The sequence below is a fragment of the Somniosus microcephalus genome, chromosome 33 (assembly GCF_052327205.1).
Source record: "Somniosus microcephalus isolate GS21.2 chromosome 33, FLI_Smic_1.0, whole genome shotgun sequence".
Lineage (NCBI taxonomy): Eukaryota > Metazoa > Chordata > Chondrichthyes > Squaliformes > Somniosidae > Somniosus > Somniosus microcephalus.
This window is the reverse complement of record NC_141019.1, coordinates 31,435,359-31,454,625: the sequence shown is the minus strand read 5'-3', so window position 1 is coordinate 31,454,625 and position 19,267 is coordinate 31,435,359. Positions and strand designations below refer to the sequence as shown.

Here is a 19,267-nt window from a genome sequence, read left to right as displayed (position 1 = left end):
AAGAAACAAAAGACAGAAGGGAATGAAAAGAGAGCTGCAGAAGTGGAGGAGGAGAAAGAGGGACAGGAATGAAGCAGTGAACAGGAACACGGCGAATGATGGCAATGCATCAGTATCCACAGTGCAGAGCGACAGTTCTGGTGGGATCTGGTTCCATAAGAGAATGGCTTTGAGATACGAGCTGCAGTAAGTCCTCCCAACCAGCAGGGCGACAACTACACCCATTGCATGTACGGAGAGGTAATTAGTCCTCCCGGCCGGCAGGGCGGCGCTGGCGGGCGGAGTGCGGAGTCCTCCGGGTCGGTAGGGCGGCGCTGGTGGGCGGAGTGCGGAGTCCTCCCGGCCGGCAGGGCGGCGCTGGCGGGCGGAGTGCGGAGTCCTCCGGGTCGGTAGGGCGGCGCTGGTGGGCGGAGTGCGGAGTCCTCCGGGCCAGCAGGGCGGCGCTGGCGGGCGGAGTGTGGAGTCCTCCGGGCCAGCAGGGGGGCGCTGGCGGGCGGTGTGTGGAGTCCTCTGGACCGGCAGGGCAGAGTGCGGAGTCCTCCGGGCCGACAGGGCGGCGCTGGCGGGCGGTGTGTGGAGTCCTCTGGACCGGCAGGGCAGAGTGCGGAGTCCTCCGGGCCGACAGGGCGGCGCTGGCGGGCGGAGTCCTCCGGGCCGACAGGGTGGCGCTGGCGGGCGGAGTCCTCCGGGCCGACAGGGCGGCGCGGGCGGGCGGAGTGTGGAGCCGCTCCTCCGGGCCGGCAGGGCGGCGCTGGCGGGCGGAGTGTGGAGTCGCTCCTCCGGGCTGACAGGGCGGCGCTGGCGGGCGGAGTGTGGAGTCGCTCCTCCGGGCCGGCAGGGCGGCGCTGGCGGGCGGAGTGCGGTCCTCCGGGCCGGCAGGGCGGCGCTGGCAGGCGGAGTGTGGAGCCGCTCCTCCGGGCCGGCAGGGCGGCGCTGGCGGGCGGAGTGTGGAGCCGCTCCTCCCGGCCGGCAGGGCGGCGCTGGCGGGCGGAGTGTGGAGCCGCTCCTCCCGGCCGGCAGGGCGGCGCTGGCGGGCGGAGTGTGGTGTCGCTCCTCCCGGCCGGCAGGGCGGCGCTGGCGGGCGGAGTGTGGTGTCGCTCCTCCCGGCCGGTAGGCCGGCGCTGGCGGGCGGAGTGTGGAGCCGCTCCTCCCGGCCGGTAGGGCGGCGCTGGCGGGCGGAGTGTGGAGCCGCTCCTCCCGGCCGGTAGGGCGGCGCTGGCGGGCGGAGTGTGGAGCCGCTCCTCCCGGCCGGTAGGGCGGCGCTGGCGGGCGGAGTGTGGAGCCGCTCCTCCCGGCCGGTAGGGCGGCGTTGGCGGGCGGAGCCGCTCCTCCGGCGGCAGTGCGGGTCTCCCGGCGGAATCTCCTTGACGTTTTTTAAAAGCCTCTTCGTGATCTCCGTCGCCGCGGTGCCCGGGTTGCTATGGTTGTGAAAAGGCTTAAATTTTATTCTAAATCAGCCGGTAAGCGGTGGGGGGCGCAGCCTTGTTTAAGGAGGGTGAGGCGGGCCGGAGCGGAGGGGGCCTGTTCCCGTTCCCCGGCCGGCAGAGGGAGGCCGGCACTGTGGGGAGAAGGAGGGGGAAACAAGATGTCTGAGGTGCGAGCTTTGGCCTTTGTTACCGCCCAGAGCCCGGTCTCAGCTCCCGGGCCCCAGCCCAGGCCCAGCCGGCGGAGGTGGGCCTTTCCTGGGGGGTGCGGGCAGTGACAGTGCTGCCCAGCTCGGTACTGTCAGCCGGGGCACACACACTCCGACCCGCCGCACAGCAGCCCCCCCAGCGACTGCACACACCCGGCCTCCCACCTGGACTCCAGTGCTGGTGCTCCAGTTTTCAAACAAGAGGGAAGGCGACCTCCTCTTGATCAGAAATCTAGCGGCTGGCCACAGTCTGGGGAAGGGAGCAGGTTTTCTAACCCAGGGCGCACTATAACGGCACCTGGAAATCAACTTTTTAATTTAAAAGGAACTTCTTTTGCTGCCGCTACTGCCAGTTTTGAATGCGTTTGCCATCTGCTCAATGAAAACATGCAAAGGAAAGAAAGACTTGCATTTATATAGCACCCTTCACCACTTCAGGACGTCCCAAAGCGCTTCACAGCCAATGAAGTACTTTTTGAAGTGTAGTCACTGTTGTAATGTGAGAAACGCGGCAGACACTTTGCGCACAAGCTCCCACAAACAGCAATCTGATAATGACCAGATCATCTGTTTTAGTGATGTTGATTGAGGGATAAATATTGGCCCCAGGACACCGGGGAGAACTCCCCTGTTGTTCTTCGAAATAGTGCCATGGGATCTTTTACGTCCACCTGAGAGAGCAGACGAGGCCTCGGTTTAACGTCTCATCCGAAAGATGGCGGCCCCTCCGACAGTGCAGCGCTCCCTCAGTACTGCTCCTCCAACAGTGCGGCGGTCCCTCGGTACCGCCCCTCTGACAGTGCGGCGCTCCCTCAGTACTGCCCCTCCGACAGTGCGGCGCTCCCTCAGTACTGCCCCTCCGACAGTGCGGCGCTCCCTCAGTACTGCCCCTCCGACAGTGCGGCGCTCCCTCAGTACTGCCCCTCCGACAGTGCGGCGCTCCCTCAGTACTGCCCCTCCGACAGTGCGGCGCTCCCTCAGTACTGCCCCTCCGACAGTGCGGCGCTCCCTCAGTACTGCCCCTCCGACAGTGCGGCGCTCCCTCAGTACTGCCCCTCCGACAGCGCGGCGCTCCCTCAGTACTGCCCCTCCGACAGCGCGGCGCTCCCTCAGCACTGCTCCTCCGACAGCGCGGCGCTCCCTCAGTACCGCCCCTCCGACAGTGCGGCGCTCCCTCAGTACCGCCCCTCCGACAGTGCGGCGCCCCTCTGACAGTGCGGCGCTCCCTCAGTAACCCCCCCCTCCGACAGTGCGGCGCTCCCTCAGTACCCTCCCTCCGACAGTGCGACGCTCCCTCAGTACCGCCCCTCAGACAGTGCGGCGCTCCCTCAGTACTGCCCCTCCGACAGTGCGGCGCTCCCTCAGTACCGTCCCTCCGACAGTGCGGTGCTCCCTCAGTACCCCCCCTCCGACAGTGCGGCGCTCCCTCAGTACCGCCCCTCTGACAGCGCGAAGCTCCCTCAGTACTGCACTGGAGTGTCAGCCCAGATTTATGTGCAGTGTACAGTGCAGTTTTCATCGCTAGCGGAGTTAAATCCACTGCTGCTTACGATGGTGTAAGTGTCTCCATCAATAGCAAGTACCTGGTTATAGAAAGTCTCGATATTTAACAAAATTATCGTTGCGTTTTTTTACCCCTCACTTTTAAAATCGCCCCGATTGTGGGAAATGCTTCCCTCTCTGGCTTGTCAGCTTCAGCCCTCCCAAACAAAGTTCTACCTGTGAAACGATTTAAATAAAACTCTGGATTAAACTCCTATTTTATTTACTTACATATCTGATCAGTTTGGACCTGATTCCGGTTTAAATTAACATTTGGCTTTAAAGGAAACACTCCAAATCAAATGTAGTCAGTGACGGTCAAAGTCGTTTTTGTAAGCAGACTTCATGACGCAAAAATATCTTTGATTTTTTTTGTAGTCTGAAGAGTGTCCAACTCTCCCGGATGGTTTATTGTCATGATATTGTCAAACTTCTTTTAAGACTACAGTAGTTTTTTTGTGTCTCATTTTTCTAAGTTTGGTTCAGAGAATTATGTGGTTTTGTAACCCAGGATTGCTTTAAAATCTTTGCAATATGCATGGGGAATATTCGGTAGCATTGCATTGTCACAGTACATCGGTGAATGAACATTTCATTTTTCACAATTCCCGAGTGCAATGGAAAACCTTAACAAATTAACACCCAAACTATTGCTGGATTAAAATGTCTACATTATCTGCTTTATAACTGTGTAAAATCATATCAATGACTGCTGATGAGCTGTTTTTACAGAAAAAAATGAAGAGAGTCACGGAATACCGGCTTTTTGAAACTGAATTCAGCTTCTCAAACTGCCATGGTGGGGTTTGAACTGACATCCAGGCCTCTGGATTACGAGTCCAGTAACATAATTTGTACATTACTATCATACCCCTCGACGCTATGTTGCCCATTGTTCTTTGTATATAGAGCGCTTTATAATTGTATTAAATTTAACCTGCAGCTGATCTGCCCACTTGCATGTCGGATCAGTTAACCAGACAGGAGATCGAATATGGCAATTTGTTGGTTTGTGTGGCTCAGCTACTCTCTGTCCGTTAAGTCATCAGGGAGCCAAGTTCTAAATTCTACAACAAACTTTTGTGTAGCTTCCAGAGCTCCCACTAAGATACGTTATAAGACCTGTAATACGTACATTGTGAGGGATAGAAACATAGAAGATAGGAGCAGGAGTAGGCCATTCGGCCCCTCGAGCCTGCTCTGCCACTCAATGCGATCATGGCTGATCATCCAAATTCAGTACCCAGTCCCTGCCTTCTCCCCATACCCCTTGATCCCTTTAGCCTTAAGAAATATATCCAACTCCTTCTTGAATATATTTAATGAATTGGCCTCAACTGCCTTCTGTGGTAGAGAATTCCACAGGTTCACCACTCTCTGGGTGAAGAAATTCCTCCTCATTTCTGTCCTAAATGGCTCACCCCTTATCCTTAGACTGTGACCCCTGGTTCTGGACTCCCCCGCCATCGGGAACATCCTTCCTGCATCTAGTCTGTCCAGTCCTGTCAGAATTTTATAAGTTTCAATGAGATCCCCTCTCATGCTTCTAAACTCCAGCGAGTACAAGCCCAATCGACCCAATCTCTCCTCATACGTCATTCCTGCCATCCCAGGTATCAGCCTGGTGAATCTTCACTGAACTCCTTCCATGGCAAGAACATCCTTCCTCAGATAAGGTGACCAAAACTGCACACAATGCTCAAGATGTGGTCTCACCAAGGCCCTGTACAACTGCAATAGTCCTGTAGTCTGCACGTAGGTGTCTCGTTGAGAGACATTTCGACTTTTGGTGTAGAAAATACTATCAAGAATGTTTTGCTTAATGCGACCTCTACACATCCCCAGCAGCTGGGTAAGGGGTCCCATTTAACTTGGCCCCACCAAATCAAATTGAACACACTACAACAGGAAGCAATTTCAGATTTATCAAGACACCCTGACCGAACATTTACTCTTTACAACTTTGAAAATCTTCTCAATTTCTCCCATATACAATAACACAGAAAAACATCTTTTCAAGAATAAATCAATGCAAAATTTATCAAGATATGAAGTAGAAATTTTTTAATGTAAAAATAAATTACAGTCTCTGGAAAACGTACCAGAGTGTACCATTCAGATGTGAATGGTTTGCAGACAAGATGGAGGAAAATTGATTTGGTGAGGGCACAATGACTACTTTCAGTTAAACTGGGATCTGAGCAGTGTCTTGCTGAAAACACCAAATTCTGTTTTCATTACAAGTTTCCAGGATTTTTACTGGTATTTTGAGGATCGCATCGCATAATTCTCTCTCTATAATTAAACCTGCTGGTTTACAGTGACTGAGTATATCAAATTTTGTTTATATTACATGGGACAGTGGGCTTTTCACCATGTTTGGGAGAGTATTCCGTGATTCTGTCCATCTATTCTTGCGAAACTGCTCATCCGTGATCGTCGATGCTAACTGTTGTCAGTAAGAGTTACCCTGAAGCTGTCCGATTGTCGTAAAAATCCAACTTGTTCACTAATGTCCTTCAGGAAAGGAAACCCGCTGTCCAGATCCGGCCTGGCCTACATGTAACTCCAGTCCCACACTGGCGTGGTTGACTTGTAACTGCCCTCTAAAGTGGCCTAGCAAACCACTCGGTTTAGGGATGGGAAATAAATGCCGACCTTCCCAGTGACGCATCCCAAGAATTCATTTTAAAAAATGATTCCGTGAATTGTATTGAAATAACTAAGGAGCAAACTGAAAAAGATCTCTGGATTTTAGTACGCCTATCACTATGGAGCAATAATCAATGAAGAGAGTAGAATGCTGAACTATATAGCCAAACAGAGTACAAGTCAGAGGAAGTCCTGTTCATATACAGTCGTATCATTCTGGCTATGCCACAGCTGGAGTACTTTGTCCCTCTCTCGTCACCAAGACATGAGGGGCACATTCGAGCCTGGGAGTCAGATCAGAGAACGATTGATCCTTGGAGGCTGAGCTATGAGGAAAGGCTTGCGATGCTTAACTGTGACAATAGGACATGGTCAATATCTGGAATGGACTCGAGTAGGTAGTGGAGCTGGAAGTCCTGGAATTGTTTCCGAAGCAGTTGGATGATGTGTTGGAATGTAGGGTCTGTTTTGGTGTTTGTCTTGTTTTCATGGTGACTATTATCATAGGTGGTGGCCCAGGTGTAAGCTGGAATACAGGCAGCAAAGTTTTGGATGCGCTGAAGTTTACGGAGGCTGGGAGGCCAGCCAGGGGAGCTGAGTCTAGAGGTGACAAAAGCCACGGATGCGGGTTTCAGCAGCAGCTGGGCTTGAGGTAGGGGCAGGCAATCTGGCGGAGGTGGAAGCAGAGGACATGGGGTCGGACTCTCTGCTCATGATGTTGAAGTTATGAACAGTTTGAGACAAGCAGTCTGACAACACCACAGCAGTAGAGGGGTCGAGAGATGAGGTGGAGCTGTGTCATCATTTGAAAGCTGATCCCATGTCTGCAGATGATGTCGCCAAGGGGGCAGTATGTAGTTCAGGAAGAGGAGGAGGCCAAGGATAGATCCTTGGGTGACTCTGGCAGTAATGCTGTGGGGGGTGGGAAAAGAAGCCATTACTGGACATGCTCTGGCTTCAATTGGATGGGTAAAACTGGAACCGAGCAAGGGTGGTCCCACCAAGCTGGGCAACGGAGGAGAGGCAGTGAATGAGATTAGTGTGGTGGACCATGTCAAAGAGAGGACGAGGAAGGATAATGCACCATGGTCACAGTGCAAAATGTTACGGTGCTGTGGCGTGGTTGGAAATCTGACTGGAGAGATTCAGTAGGGAGTTATGGGAGCGATGGGCACGGATTTGGGACGTGACAACGCATTCAAGGCTGTTGGAGAAGAAAGGGAGGTTGGAGATGGGTCAGTCATTTGCAAGGACAGAGGGGTCAAGGGTGGTCTTGTTGAGCAGGCAGGTGATGACTGTTCTGAATGGGAGCGCAACAGTACCTCGGGAGAGGGAACCAGCTAGCATGGATGCCAGGAAGGAAATTTGGGTGGTGAACAATTTAGTGGGAATGGGGTCAAGAGAGCAGGAGATGGATCTCGTGGATGAAATGAACTCGGAGAGGGCACAGGTGGGCGGGGGGTGGGTGTTGCTGGTGGATGGGAGAGAGAGAGAGAGACGCACACGGGTTCAGGGTTGGGGCTGAGGGGGGCGGTGGTGGGGGGAGTTTGGCTTGGTAAACAAGGAGTGCGTGGAAGCAGCAGAGGATGGTCTTTGTCTTGATGACAAAGAAGCTGTGAGCTCCTCGCACTTGTTGGAGGTGAGGGAGGAGAGGGGGTTTGATGCGCTATCAATTACTCATAAAAGACTGAGAGTTAAGAGAGTAACTAAAGGCTTTTATTAACAAAAGAATGAAGGTCTGCCTCGAGTGGCCGACCGGTCCAGAAATACAAAGGGCTGGGGAGCAGTCACCTTTATACTAGGACTTGTGGGAGGAGTCAGCCGAGGCATGTCCAGGCATGTACACAGTGGAATACAAACAGTGGTTTACCACATTCACCCCTTGTTTAAAATTGAGTCCGGCGGGGTGAAGTGTATTAAAAGTTAGTGTATTGGAGTCTCTCCGGAGGTCTTGTCTGCCGCTGTGATCGGCGTGGCGACGGCAGGGGTAGTGGAGCTTCCGGCGTCGAGTCCTGCGTGGGCTGTGGCACAGGCGTGTCGTCCTCGTAGATGTCGAGCGGGTCGCGGGGCCCAGGCCTACCGTCTGCTGGGGCTGGATATCGGATCGTGGGGGGGGGTGGTAGTGAGTAGTGGGTTACTGCGGCCCCCGAGGGTGCAAGGTCTCTTATGGAGACTGTGTCCTCCCGCCCGTCCGGGTATGCAATGTAAGCATACTGGGGGTTGGCGTGGAGGAGGTCGACCCTCTCGACCAGGGGGTCCGTTTTATGGGTCCTCACGTGCCTTCTCAGTAGGACCGGCCCTGGGGACGTCAGCCATGGCGGTAGCGATGTCCCCGATGTGGACTTCCTTGGGAAGACAAACATTTTCTCATGAGGGGTGGCGTTAGTGGCAGTGCAGAGCAGTGACCGAATAGAGTGGAGCGCATCGGGGAGCACATCCTGCCAGCGGGAGGTTGGAAGGCCCCTGGACTTTAAGGCTAGCAGGGCGGCCTTCCAAACTGTCGCATTTTCTCTTTCCACCTGTCCGTTCCCCCGGGGGTTGTAACTGGTGGTCCTGCTTGTGGCAATACCCCTAGTTAGCAGGCACTGACGGAGTTCGTCGCTCATAAACGATGAGCCCCGGTCGCTATGGATATAGCTGGGGAAACCGAACAGGGTGAAGAGGTCGTTCAGACATTTAATGACCGTGGCACTGGTCATGTCCGGGCAGGGGATGGCGAACGGGAAACGGGAGTACTCATCAATAATATTGAGGAAGTACACATTGCGGTCGGAGGAGGGGAGAGGCCCTTTAAAATCAACGCTCAGGCGCTCGAAGGGGCGAGTGGCTTTTATCAGGTGGGCCCTGTCTGGTCTATAAAAGTGCGGTTTGCACTCAGCGCAGACTTGGCAGTTCCTGGTCATGGTCCTGACCTCCTCAATAGAGTAAGGCAGGTTGCGGGCCTTGATGAAGTGGAAGAACCTGGTGACCCCCGGGTGGCAGAGGTCATTGTGGAGGGCCCGCAGTCTATCGATCTGCGCGCTGGCGCAGGTGCCACGCGATAGCGCATCCGGGGGTTCATTGAGCTTCCCGGGCCGGTACAAGATCTCGTAATTGTAGGTGGAAAGTTCGATTCTCCACCTCAAGATCTTGTCATTTTTGATTTTGCCCCTCTGCTTGTTGTTAAACATGAAAGCAACTGAACGTTGGTCAGTGAGCAGGGTAAATCGTTTTCCGGCCAGGTAGTGCCTCCAATGACACACAGCCTCCACAATCGCCTGGGCCTCCTTCTCAACAGCGGAGTGTCTGGTCTCCGGGCCTTGGAGGGTTCGTGAAAAGAAGGCCACGGGTCTCCCCGCCTGATTGAGGGTAGCGGCCAGGGCAAAGTCGGACGCGTCGCTTTCCACCTGGAAGGGGATGGATTCGTCCACTGCGTGCATGGTGGCTTTGGCAATGTCTTCCTTGATACGGTGGAAGGCTAAGCGGGCCTCTGCCGTCAAGGGAAAAGAGGTGGACTTGATCAGCGGATGGGCCTTGTCCGCATAGTAGGGGACCCACTGGGCATAATAGGAGAAAAACCCTAGGCACCTCTTCAGGGCCTTGAGGCAGTGGGGCAGTGGGAGTTCCATAAGGGGACGCATCCGGTCGGGGCCGATGACTCCGTGTTCCACAACACAGCCAAGGATGGCGAGGCAGTTTGTGCGGAATATGCACTTCTCCTTGTTATATGTCAGGTTCAGGAGTTGGGCGGTGCGGAGGAATTTTTCGAGGTTTGCGTCATGGTCCTGCAAGTCACGGCCGCAGATGGTCACATTGTCCAGATATGGGAAAGTGGCCTGCAACGCATTTTGATCTACCATCCGGTCCATCTCCCTTTGGAAGACGGAGACCCCGTTGGTGACGCCAAAGGGAACCCTAAGGAAGTGGTAGAGGCGGCCGTTTGCCTCAAAGGCTGTATACTGGCGGTCCTCAGGGCGGATAGGGAGCTGGTGGTACGCTGATTTCAGGTCAATGGTCGAGAAGACGCGGTACTGCGCGATCTGGTTGACCATATCAGCTATGCGGGGGAGTGGGTAGGCGTCCAGCAGGGTGTAGCGATTTATTGTCTGGCTGTAGTCGATGACCAGGCGCTGCTTCTCGCCGGTCTTAACGACCACAACCTGGGCTCGCCAGGGGCTGGTGCTGCCCTCAATAATCCCTTCCTTCAGGAGCCGCTCCACTTCGGTTTTAATGAAAACCCTGTCCCCGGCACTGTATCGCCTGCTCTTTGTGGCGATGGGCTTACAGTCGGGGGTGAGGTTAGCAAACAGTGGGGGGGGGGGTGACTCTGAGTGTGGAGAGGTTGCACCTGGTGCGCGGCGGGCAATTTGGGAGCTGCTGGCTGCGGACTGTGAGTGGGGGTAGGGGTCCACCGTACGCCATCGTAACACTTTTAAGGTGGCACTGAAAATCTAACCCCAGCAGGACGGCAGCGCAGAGGTCGGGCAGGACCAGAAGTTTAAAATGATCGTACACGGTCCCGTCTACTACGAGTGTCACTACGCAGTAGCCGCCGATGTCCGCCGACTGGGACTCGGAGGCCATAGAAATCCGCTGGTGCGCAGGCAGGACTGGGAGAGAGCAACGCCGCACCGTGTCGGGGTGGATGAAGCTCTCCGTGCTCCCAGAGTCAAAAAGGCAGATTGTATCGTGGCCATTTACCTTAATGTCCATTGTGGAACTGGCCAGCTGGTGCGGTCTCGCTTGGTCCAGTGTAACGGATGCCAGCGTAGGGGTCGGTGTGTCGCTGCGGGTATCAGATGAGGCGGTGTTGGGGGCCTGCTGCGTTCCGGCTGTCGTCCAAGATGGCGGCGTCCATGATCCCCATGTGGCTGGAGGCGTCCAAAATGGCTGCTGTACCGGTGGTTCGCACATGGCCGGGGAGGCCCAAGATGGCGGCCCACATGGCCCACACGCGGCGCTGCTGGGGTTCGGGGTGGCTTTGGCCCTGCAGACGTTAGCGTAGTGTCCCTTCTTCCCGCAGCCCGAGCAGATCGCGTTTTTCGCCGGGCAGCGCGCTCTGGGGTGTTTTGCCTGGCCACAGAAGTAGCATTTCTGGCCTTGGGGCACTGCTGTCTGGCCTTGGGACACTGCTGCGGTAGTTGGGCCGTGGCTGGGGTGGCACGGCGCTATGAGGTGGTCCTACCGTGTCCCAGGCTGTCATTCCCCGCGGCGTCCACGGCGCAGAGGAGTAGGCATCCATGCCCCGGTAGGCTGCATCCAATGATAGTGCGAGTTCAGAGGCCTTGTTGAGGTCGAGGTCACTCTGCTCCAACAGTCGCTGTCGGGTGTAATTGGATCTGTGGCCCGCTACAAAAGCGTCCCGGATAAGTTCCTCTGTGTACACGGCGGCCTTTACATCCTTACAACCACAGGCCCGGCCAAGCACAGACAGTGCCTGAAGGTATTCCACGGTCGATTCCCCAGGTTGTTGTTTACGACTCCCCAGAAGGTGCCTGGCGTACACTTCGTTCACTGGGCGCGTGTACTGGTCCTTGAGGAGCTTGATAGCGTCCGCGTACGAGGTCGCGTCTTGGATGACCGAGTACACTCGGTGGTTCACTTTGGAGGTCAGGACATCCAGTTTGTCCTCGTCCGATTTGATTGCTGCGGAGGCGGTCAGGAATTTTTCGAAACACTTAAGCCAGTGAGTAAACTTGGTGGATGAGTCCGCCTCCCGATGATCTAAGTCCAGGCATGCTGGTGTGAGGATCTTCTCCATTATAAAAATTTTGTTAATAAAATTGATGCGCTATCAATTACTCATAAAAGACTGAGAGTTAAGAGAGTAACTAAAGGCTTTTATTAACAAAAGAATGAAGGTCTGCCTCGAGTGGTCGACCGGTCCAGAAATACAAAGGGCTGGGGAGCAGTCACCTTTATACTAGGACTTGTGGGAGGAGTCAGCCGAGGCATGTCCAGGCATGTACACAGTGGAATACAAACAGTGGTTTACCACAGGGTTGAGGAGACCGTTGGTCATGAAGAAAAGAAACCGGGGGTTATCTTTGTTCTCCTGAATGATCCTGGATTGGTGGGTAGTTTTAGTAGAGGAGAGTGAGGCCCGATAGTGCTTGATGTGGCCCCGCCAGAGCTGCTGCTGGATGGATAAGCCAGTTTTGCGCCAGAAGCATTCAAGATTACGCCCCTCCGACTTGAGGGAGTGGAGGACACCGCTCGTACAAAGTTTTATTTGCTACTGTGAAATCTGTGTCAGTGCTGAATCTGTCTTAGACTCCTGTAACATCCCCGGTATATGCACTAACTATTTTCAGGATTTTCATCGCGCCCCCTTCATCCAACCATTTTGCTCGCTGTTGCTGTGACTTACATAACTCTGATCAGAAAACACTCCATTTATATCCGCATCGTCATTATTTTAACAGCAAAAGCAATGATTTTTTTACTTGCAGATTGGTATTCCAGAGATACCCAGATTTACTGGTAGTGATGAATGAGAAGCTGTGTGTTTGAGGTTTGTCCTAACACAGTAAAATCCCATGTGCGTACACGTGGTCATCGCAGTCGGAATTTTTTTTTCTCCTCCTCCGATTTGATCTCCTCACCTGAAGGCACTGATTCTTGCTGGAGTATAGTTCCATCGGTGCAGAGCGCAATTCAATACCATACCCAAATGATCGTCGTTCACTTGTGAATCTCGACACAGTGTTGGTCGGCTATTTGACTGTCGGGCTATCATAGCTGATCCTAATCCTCTCCTCACCAGCGGGACGAGTATTTTTTTAATCAAGTACCACAAGAATGTGATCACGACCAGGAATACTGGCTCATTTTGCACCCCCCCCACCCCTTTCTATCCCTGGCAAAATGCAGTGCCACCCCACCCCCAGTGCTGCCATGAGTTAATGCAGCAGTATTAACACCTCCCAAATCCGTGCCCATCTTTCCCTCCACTCCCTCTTCGAATCTCTCCAATTAGGTTTCCGTCCCTACCACAATACCGAGATGGCCAATGTTCCCGTTTGTTTTTTTTTTGGGTGCGTGGCTCCTTTAAGGGGCTGCGCAGCCCATTCAGAATTCCGCACATGTGCGTTTTTTTCCCATTTAAAAGCCGGTGAGCCGGCTGCGCGGGAGCTCCAGGGCACTGCATGGTCATGCCGCTTAAAGGGAAGATTGGAGATAGCCCGAACCGAATTCACCAATGACATCCTCGACCTTTCTCCAGCCTTTGACACGGTTGACCACACCATCCTCCTCCAACGTCCAGCTTAGTGGGACGGTCCTCGCTTGCTTCCACTTGTATCCAATTGCAGCCAGTGTCTCTTCAGCAATGTTACTTCTCCTGCACTGTTGCCTCCGGAGTCTCCCAAGGATCAATCAATCCCTTCCTCATCTGTGGGCTGCTGCTTGGCAACACCGTCCATAGACACGAGCTCAACTTCCACATGTATGTTGATGGCTCGCAGCTCTATCTCTCCACCACCTGCCTCAACCCGTCTACTGCCTCTGTCGTCAGACTGCTTGTCCGACATCCAGTTTTGGGTGAGCCACAATTTCTTCCAGCTAAACAATGAGTCGACTGAATCCATCATCTTCGGGCCCCCCCCTACAAACTCTGCACCCTTGCCACCAATTCCATCCCACTTTCCGACCACTGTCTCGAGCTGAGCCAGACTGTTCGCAGCCTAGGCATTGTATTCGACCCTGAGCTGAGTTTCTGACACCGTATCCTCTCCATCACAAAGACCGCCTACTTCCGCCTCCATTGCATCGCCCCCTACCTCTCGCCCAACTGCTGTTGAAACCCACATCCATGCCTTTGTTACCTCCAGACTCCAACTATTCCAATGCTCTCTCGGCCAGCCTCCCATCCTCGACCCTGCGTCGACTTGAGCTCATCCAAAGTCCAGCTGCCCGTATCCAAAGTCCAGCTGCCCGTATCCAAAGTCCAGCTGCCCGTATCCAAAGTCCAGCTGCCCGTATCCAAAGTCCAGCTGCCCGTATCCAAAGTCCAGCTGCCCGTATCCTAAGTCCAGCTGCCCGTATCCAAAGTCCAGCTGCCCGTATCCAAAGTCCAGCTGCCCGTATCCTAAGTCCCGCTGGCCCATCACACCTGTTCCCACTGACCTACATTAGTTCCCGGTCCCCCATGTCCCGAATTAAAAATTCTCATCCCCTGTGAAGCTCCTTGGGATCTACTTTTAAAGGTGCGATATAAATGCAAATTGTTATTGTTCAAAATGGTACATGTTAATTGAGGTGTATAAAACTATGAGGGGCCTAGATCGAGTGGATAGGAAGGACCTATTTCCCCCAGCAGTGAGGTCAATAACCAGGGGGCAGAGATTTAAAGTAATTGGTAGAAGATTAGAGGGGAGTTGAGGAGAACTTTTTTCACCCAGAGGGTGGTGGGGGTCTGGAACTCACTGCCTGAAAGGCAGAAACCCTCATCGCATTTAATAAGTACTTGGATATGCACTTGAAGTGCCGTAACCTACAAGGCTGGAAAGTGGGATTAGGCTGGGATCGCTCTTTTTCGACCGGCGTGGACACAATGGGCCGAATGGCCTCCTGTGCCGTAAATTTCTAACTATGTTACTCGGAAAGCTGGGTGATTTTAATGGGGAACGATTGTTAACACTGTTTCAAGTGCTGCACGGGGCGATAGCTACAGACTTGCTGTTAACTTTATTCTCGTCTTTTTATGCGTTAAACCCGCTGGTGAAAGACAGCGCCGTCGACATCAAGAAAATGTTAAAAGTGAGATTTATGATCAAAAATCAGATTGTATGCCCATTTTAACAGACGGAGCTGTGGTTACTTTTATGAATGAGATAAGCCAAGATGGGTGCCATTTTAAAACCAAAATAAGTGAATCGCCACATAATGAGTGTCAGACGTGGCTCAGTGGGCAGCACCCTCGCCTCTGAGTCAGAAGGTCGTGGGTTCAAGTCCCACTCCAGAGACTTGAGCACAAAAATCTAGGCTGACACTCCAGTGCAGTACTGAGGGAGCGCCGCACTGTCGGAGGTGCCGTCTTTCGGATGAGACGTTAAACCGAGGCCCCGTCTACTCTCTCAGGTGGATGTAAAAGATCCCATGGCACTATTTCGAAGAAGAGTAGGGGAGTTTTCCCCAGTGTCCTGGGGCCAATATTTATCCCTCAAACAACCTCACTAAAACAGATTATCTGGTCATTATCACATTGCTGTTTGTGGGAGCTTGCTGTGTGCAAATTGGCTGCCCCGCGTTTCCTACATTACAACAGTGACTACACTTCAAAAGTACTTCATTGGCTACAAAGCGCTTTGGGACGTCCGGTGGTTGTGAAAGGCGCTATAGAAATGCAAGTCTTTTTCTTTCTTACCTCCGCACTAATGCGCGATGGCAGTGTTGCTCTCGGCCTTTCGAGTGAACCGCACTCTCCATTCAGGACATCACTAAGGGAAATGGTGGCTTGTAAAGCTCTCGCCAGTCAAGCCAGTGCTTTGGACAAGCTCACTGCAACAAACGGCACAAAGCTCCTAGATTTTGAAATTTGGGCTAAGAAATCAGGGGCCACCGATGGGTGTATGGTAACAACGCCGGTGAGCGGCTTGCGCGGGACTTTTGCTGCGCAGCTTAGAGGGAACGTCGATGGCAACCCCTTGGCAAATGATGAATAATCCCAGAATCCTGCGCCGCAGGATAGCTGAAGGCCTATGCAAAATGCCATAATTGACACACAGTTTAGGATGTTGTAGAATTCTCATTTAACAGTGCCCCTTTCCCAGACCAAATCCCGTAAATTTGGCAATGACCCAATAAGGTGTGCCTGCTATTGACCAGTCTCTCTCTCAGTTGCCACTCAAGCCTCTTAAGCTGTGCTACTACCCACAGTTTTTTTTTGGTTTAGTCATTTTCAGGTTGCTTTATGCATGTGTTATTAGTTTATTATCAGCATTGGAGGCAGTTCAGAGATGATTCACTAGGTTAATTCCAGAGATGAGGGGGTTGACTTATGAAGAAAGGTTGAGCAGGTTGGGCCTATACTCATTGGAATTTAGAAGAATGAGAGGTGATCTTATTGAAACATATAAGATACTGAGGGGGCTCGACAAGGTAGATACAGCGAGGATGTTTTCCACTCGTGGGGAAACCTAGAACTCGGGGACACAGTTTTAGAATTTTAGAACTGAGATGAGGAGGAATTTCTTCTCAGAGGGTCGTAAATCTGTGGAATTCTCTACCCCAGAGAGCCGTGGAGGCTGGGTCATTGAATACATTTAAGGTGGAGATAGACAGATTTTTGCAAGATAAGGGAGTGAAGGGTTATGGGGAGCGGGCAGGGAAGTGGCTTTGAGCCCAAGATCAGCCATGATCCTATTGAATGGCGGAGCAGGCTCGAGGGGCCAAGTGGCCTATTCCTGCTCCTATTTCTTATGTTCTTAAATGTACCATCTTGAGCTTTTATCCACCTCTCCGCCTTAAAGATGCTCCTTAAAACCTACATATTTCACCATGCGTTTGGTCACCTCTCCTAATGTCTCCTTCTTTGGCTCGGTGCCAATTTTTGTCATTACATTCCTGTGAAGCGCCTTGGGAAGGATTCACTTTGTTAAAGGCACTTTATAGATGCAAGCTGTTGTAGTCCTGCTGACTAACAGTTCTACTGCCTTAATTTGAAGTCCTGAATTGGAATGAAAAGATACACGAGGCATTGAAGAATGTTATATTTGTAGTATTTTGTATTACCACTGACGTAACTGTTTTCATTTGCAGGCGTATCTTTACACAAGATATCTTTCATGGAAAGATGTAAAGCAAAGTGCTTTATTGGCCAGCCAATTTGAGTTTAGCGGTAGTTTTCCGACGCACTAACAGAAAGAATGGGTATGAGAATTAAACTGCACAGTGCTGACCACCCCAATAACCTCCTTAATGAACTCAATAAGTTTAGACTCTCCGAAACCATGTGCGATGTAATCATTGTGGTCGGCAACCGGACATTTTCAGCACACAAGTCCGTGCTGGCGTGTGCCGCTGGCTATTTCCAGAAGCTCTTTCTGAATTCCGAGCTGAACGCTGCGAGAACGTACGTGGTCGATTTTATCACCCCGGCAAATTTCGAAAGAATCTTGAATTTTATCTACACGGCTGAGCTCTTCACCGACCTCATCAACGTGGGTGTTATCTACGAGATGGCGGAGAAGCTCGGAATGCAGGATCTCCTGAAGGCCTGTTACTCGACCTTCCCTGACTTGGAAAAAACCGAAACCTCCAAACCCGCTGAAGGCTACCCGCCTCTCACTGGGACCTCAAATGAACAAAATGCCCCCGCGCCGGACTCCAGAGGCACAGGCCCACAGTTTTGTCAAAACAGAAGTTACATCATGCAGGTTGAAGTAGGAGAGAGTTTTAAAAGCGAGGAACGGAATCTCGTGAATGAAAATGGCCCGAGTCTGCCAGTGATGTACCAGCAGTCAACAAAAACGGAAGATAACCTGGAGATGGAGTACAGCCAGTCCACGTCGACTGAAAATGCATCTCTGGCCTCAAGTAAAGGCCCGTGTGAGCTGTATGAGATCCAGAGTAATGGATATTATAATCAAACCAATTTAATGATGGCGGGGGACTCTCTCAAAGAGAGCAGTAGCCCGTGTGTCGGCAACAATGTTGACCTCCAGGTTCATTCAATGAAGGAAATGGAGTGCATGCAGTTTGAAGGGATTGAGCATGATGGCCTTAATTTCGATGACCACCAGGAGAGCAGAGGTCCTTCTGAAGAGGTAATCGAGCTAACAGACGACAGCGAAGATGACACTCTTGCCTGCGTTAAGGATGGCAACAGTGAAGGTAAGAGCCTGCCATGCCAGGTGTGTGGGAAGGTCTTGCCAGCCAACATAGGATTGATTCGGCAGCACGGCAAACTCCACATTGATGCAAAAGAGGGGCTGTGCATAGTGTGCGGTGCAAAGTTCACTGACCGCAGCTCGCGAATCACCCACGTTTTGTCTCATGTTGGAATCTTCCTCTTCTCGTGCGACATGTGTGAGATGAAGTTTGTGACGCAGTGGCAAGTGGCTGGGCACAGGAAAGCCAAACCGTACGACACGAACATTATTGTCCAGCCAAATACCATGCTCCCAGCTGAAGCCAATTTTGGGGGCTCGCCCACCGAACTCTTTTGTGCAGTCTGTGGAAAGGCCATGACTAAAGACTACCTGGCTGTGAAAGAGCATATCCTTTCTCACCTTGACATGAAAAGTCTCTCCTGCTGTGTCTGCGAGCAACCGTCTAGATCTGTCTGTAGCCTAATGTGGCATGTTTTGTCCCACATGAATATATCTATCTTTTCCTGTTCTGTATGTGGTAATAGCTTTGTCGATCGAACAGTTCTAGAGCAACACATGGCCTCACACCAGGGTATGGAGTATTTATATGAATGTAATTTCTGCAGTAGAAAGTTTCGGTTAGAAGCCTCTTACCAAAACCACGTGAAGATACACAAGAGGCATAGCTTAGATGGCACGAAAGGTCTCCTTGCCCAACACCAGTGGCTCAAAAAGACCTTGACGACGTCGCCATCAGATGAGTCTACTAGTGATGGACACGTGCCTGGTCTACAGCAGGAAGCCCTTCTGACCCTTCCCACAAACCACGGCAAGACCAGCTCCAAAGGGAACTGGTACGAATGCGAATTTTGTGGGAAGAGGTTTTCCCATTCGAGCGAGTTTCAGTATCACCTGCGAATCCACTCAGGAGAGAAGCCCTATGAGTGCAAGCTGTGCCACAAGTTCTTCAGGGGGCGATCGACTGTCAAAAACCATCTAAAGACCCATTCCGGTGCCCTCATGTATTGCTGCACAGTTTGCCAGAAGTACTGTCCCACCTTGAACCTTATGATCAAACACGTGGAGCTGCACAAAGATGGAGGACTGCCTCCTGACTTTAACATTGCACAGACCTTTATGTACATTGTGCATTCCAAACAGCCAGTAAAAATGATGGACTAGCCCTTTTACTTGAAAAGGAACCAGTCCCAATGTTGGTTTGAAAAACTGTATTCAGAAATAGACATCAAATAAAGCCTCATTTTCATGTACAGTGGAACCTTCGAAACTACGATCACTTCCTTTTTTAGGGAGAGGTGCTAGTTGACAACTTTTAAAAAAAATAATTAAATTTTATAGATATTACTGGCTTACGGTGCTAACATTGCTGTATAATGAGGTGATCACTTTACTGTCTATTTTTATGTGGGGGGCGGGGGCAGCAGAGAATGTGCTACTGTGCAACAATCAAATAATGTCCAAACTGCACTGTAATTTGAGCATCACGAGTCTACTCTGGTGCAGGGCGGTAGCTTCATGATTGACAGTTTTCTGCTTCAGGGTCAAAATGTACAGGGTCACATCGTACCGTTGAATGTTGCTATCACAGTCTCCTGGGAATTGACAGAATAGACTGAGAGCCGGTGGG

The 19,267-nt window shown here is 52.2% G+C and overlaps 1 protein-coding gene across 2 annotated transcripts; it reads left to right on the top strand.

Annotated features, from left to right (window-relative positions):
* Positions 1-1,267: 1,267 nt before the first annotated feature.
* Positions 1,268-18,984, top strand: zbtb39 (zinc finger and BTB domain containing 39). Of its 2 annotated transcripts, none has more exons than XM_085972926.1 (2): positions 1,268-1,423; positions 16,568-18,984. In XM_085972926.1, exon 2 carries the CDS (start codon positions 16,675-16,677, stop codon positions 18,799-18,801), a length of 2,127 nt encoding a protein of 708 aa, XP_085829052.1. In that variant the 5' UTR covers positions 1,268-1,423; positions 16,568-16,674; the 3' UTR covers positions 18,802-18,984. The 2 variants fall into 2 exon arrangements, with proteins under 2 accessions (XP_085829052.1, XP_085829051.1); XM_085972925.1 differs by having other exon boundaries at positions 1,268-1,460.
* The last annotated feature ends 283 nt before the right edge of the window (positions 18,985-19,267 follow it).

What these genes read in the sequence shown, in the direction of transcription:
- zbtb39 (XM_085972926.1), top strand. Translation starts at nt 16,675, where the DNA reads ATGGGTATGAGAATTAAACTGCACAGTGCTGACCACCCCAATAACCTC.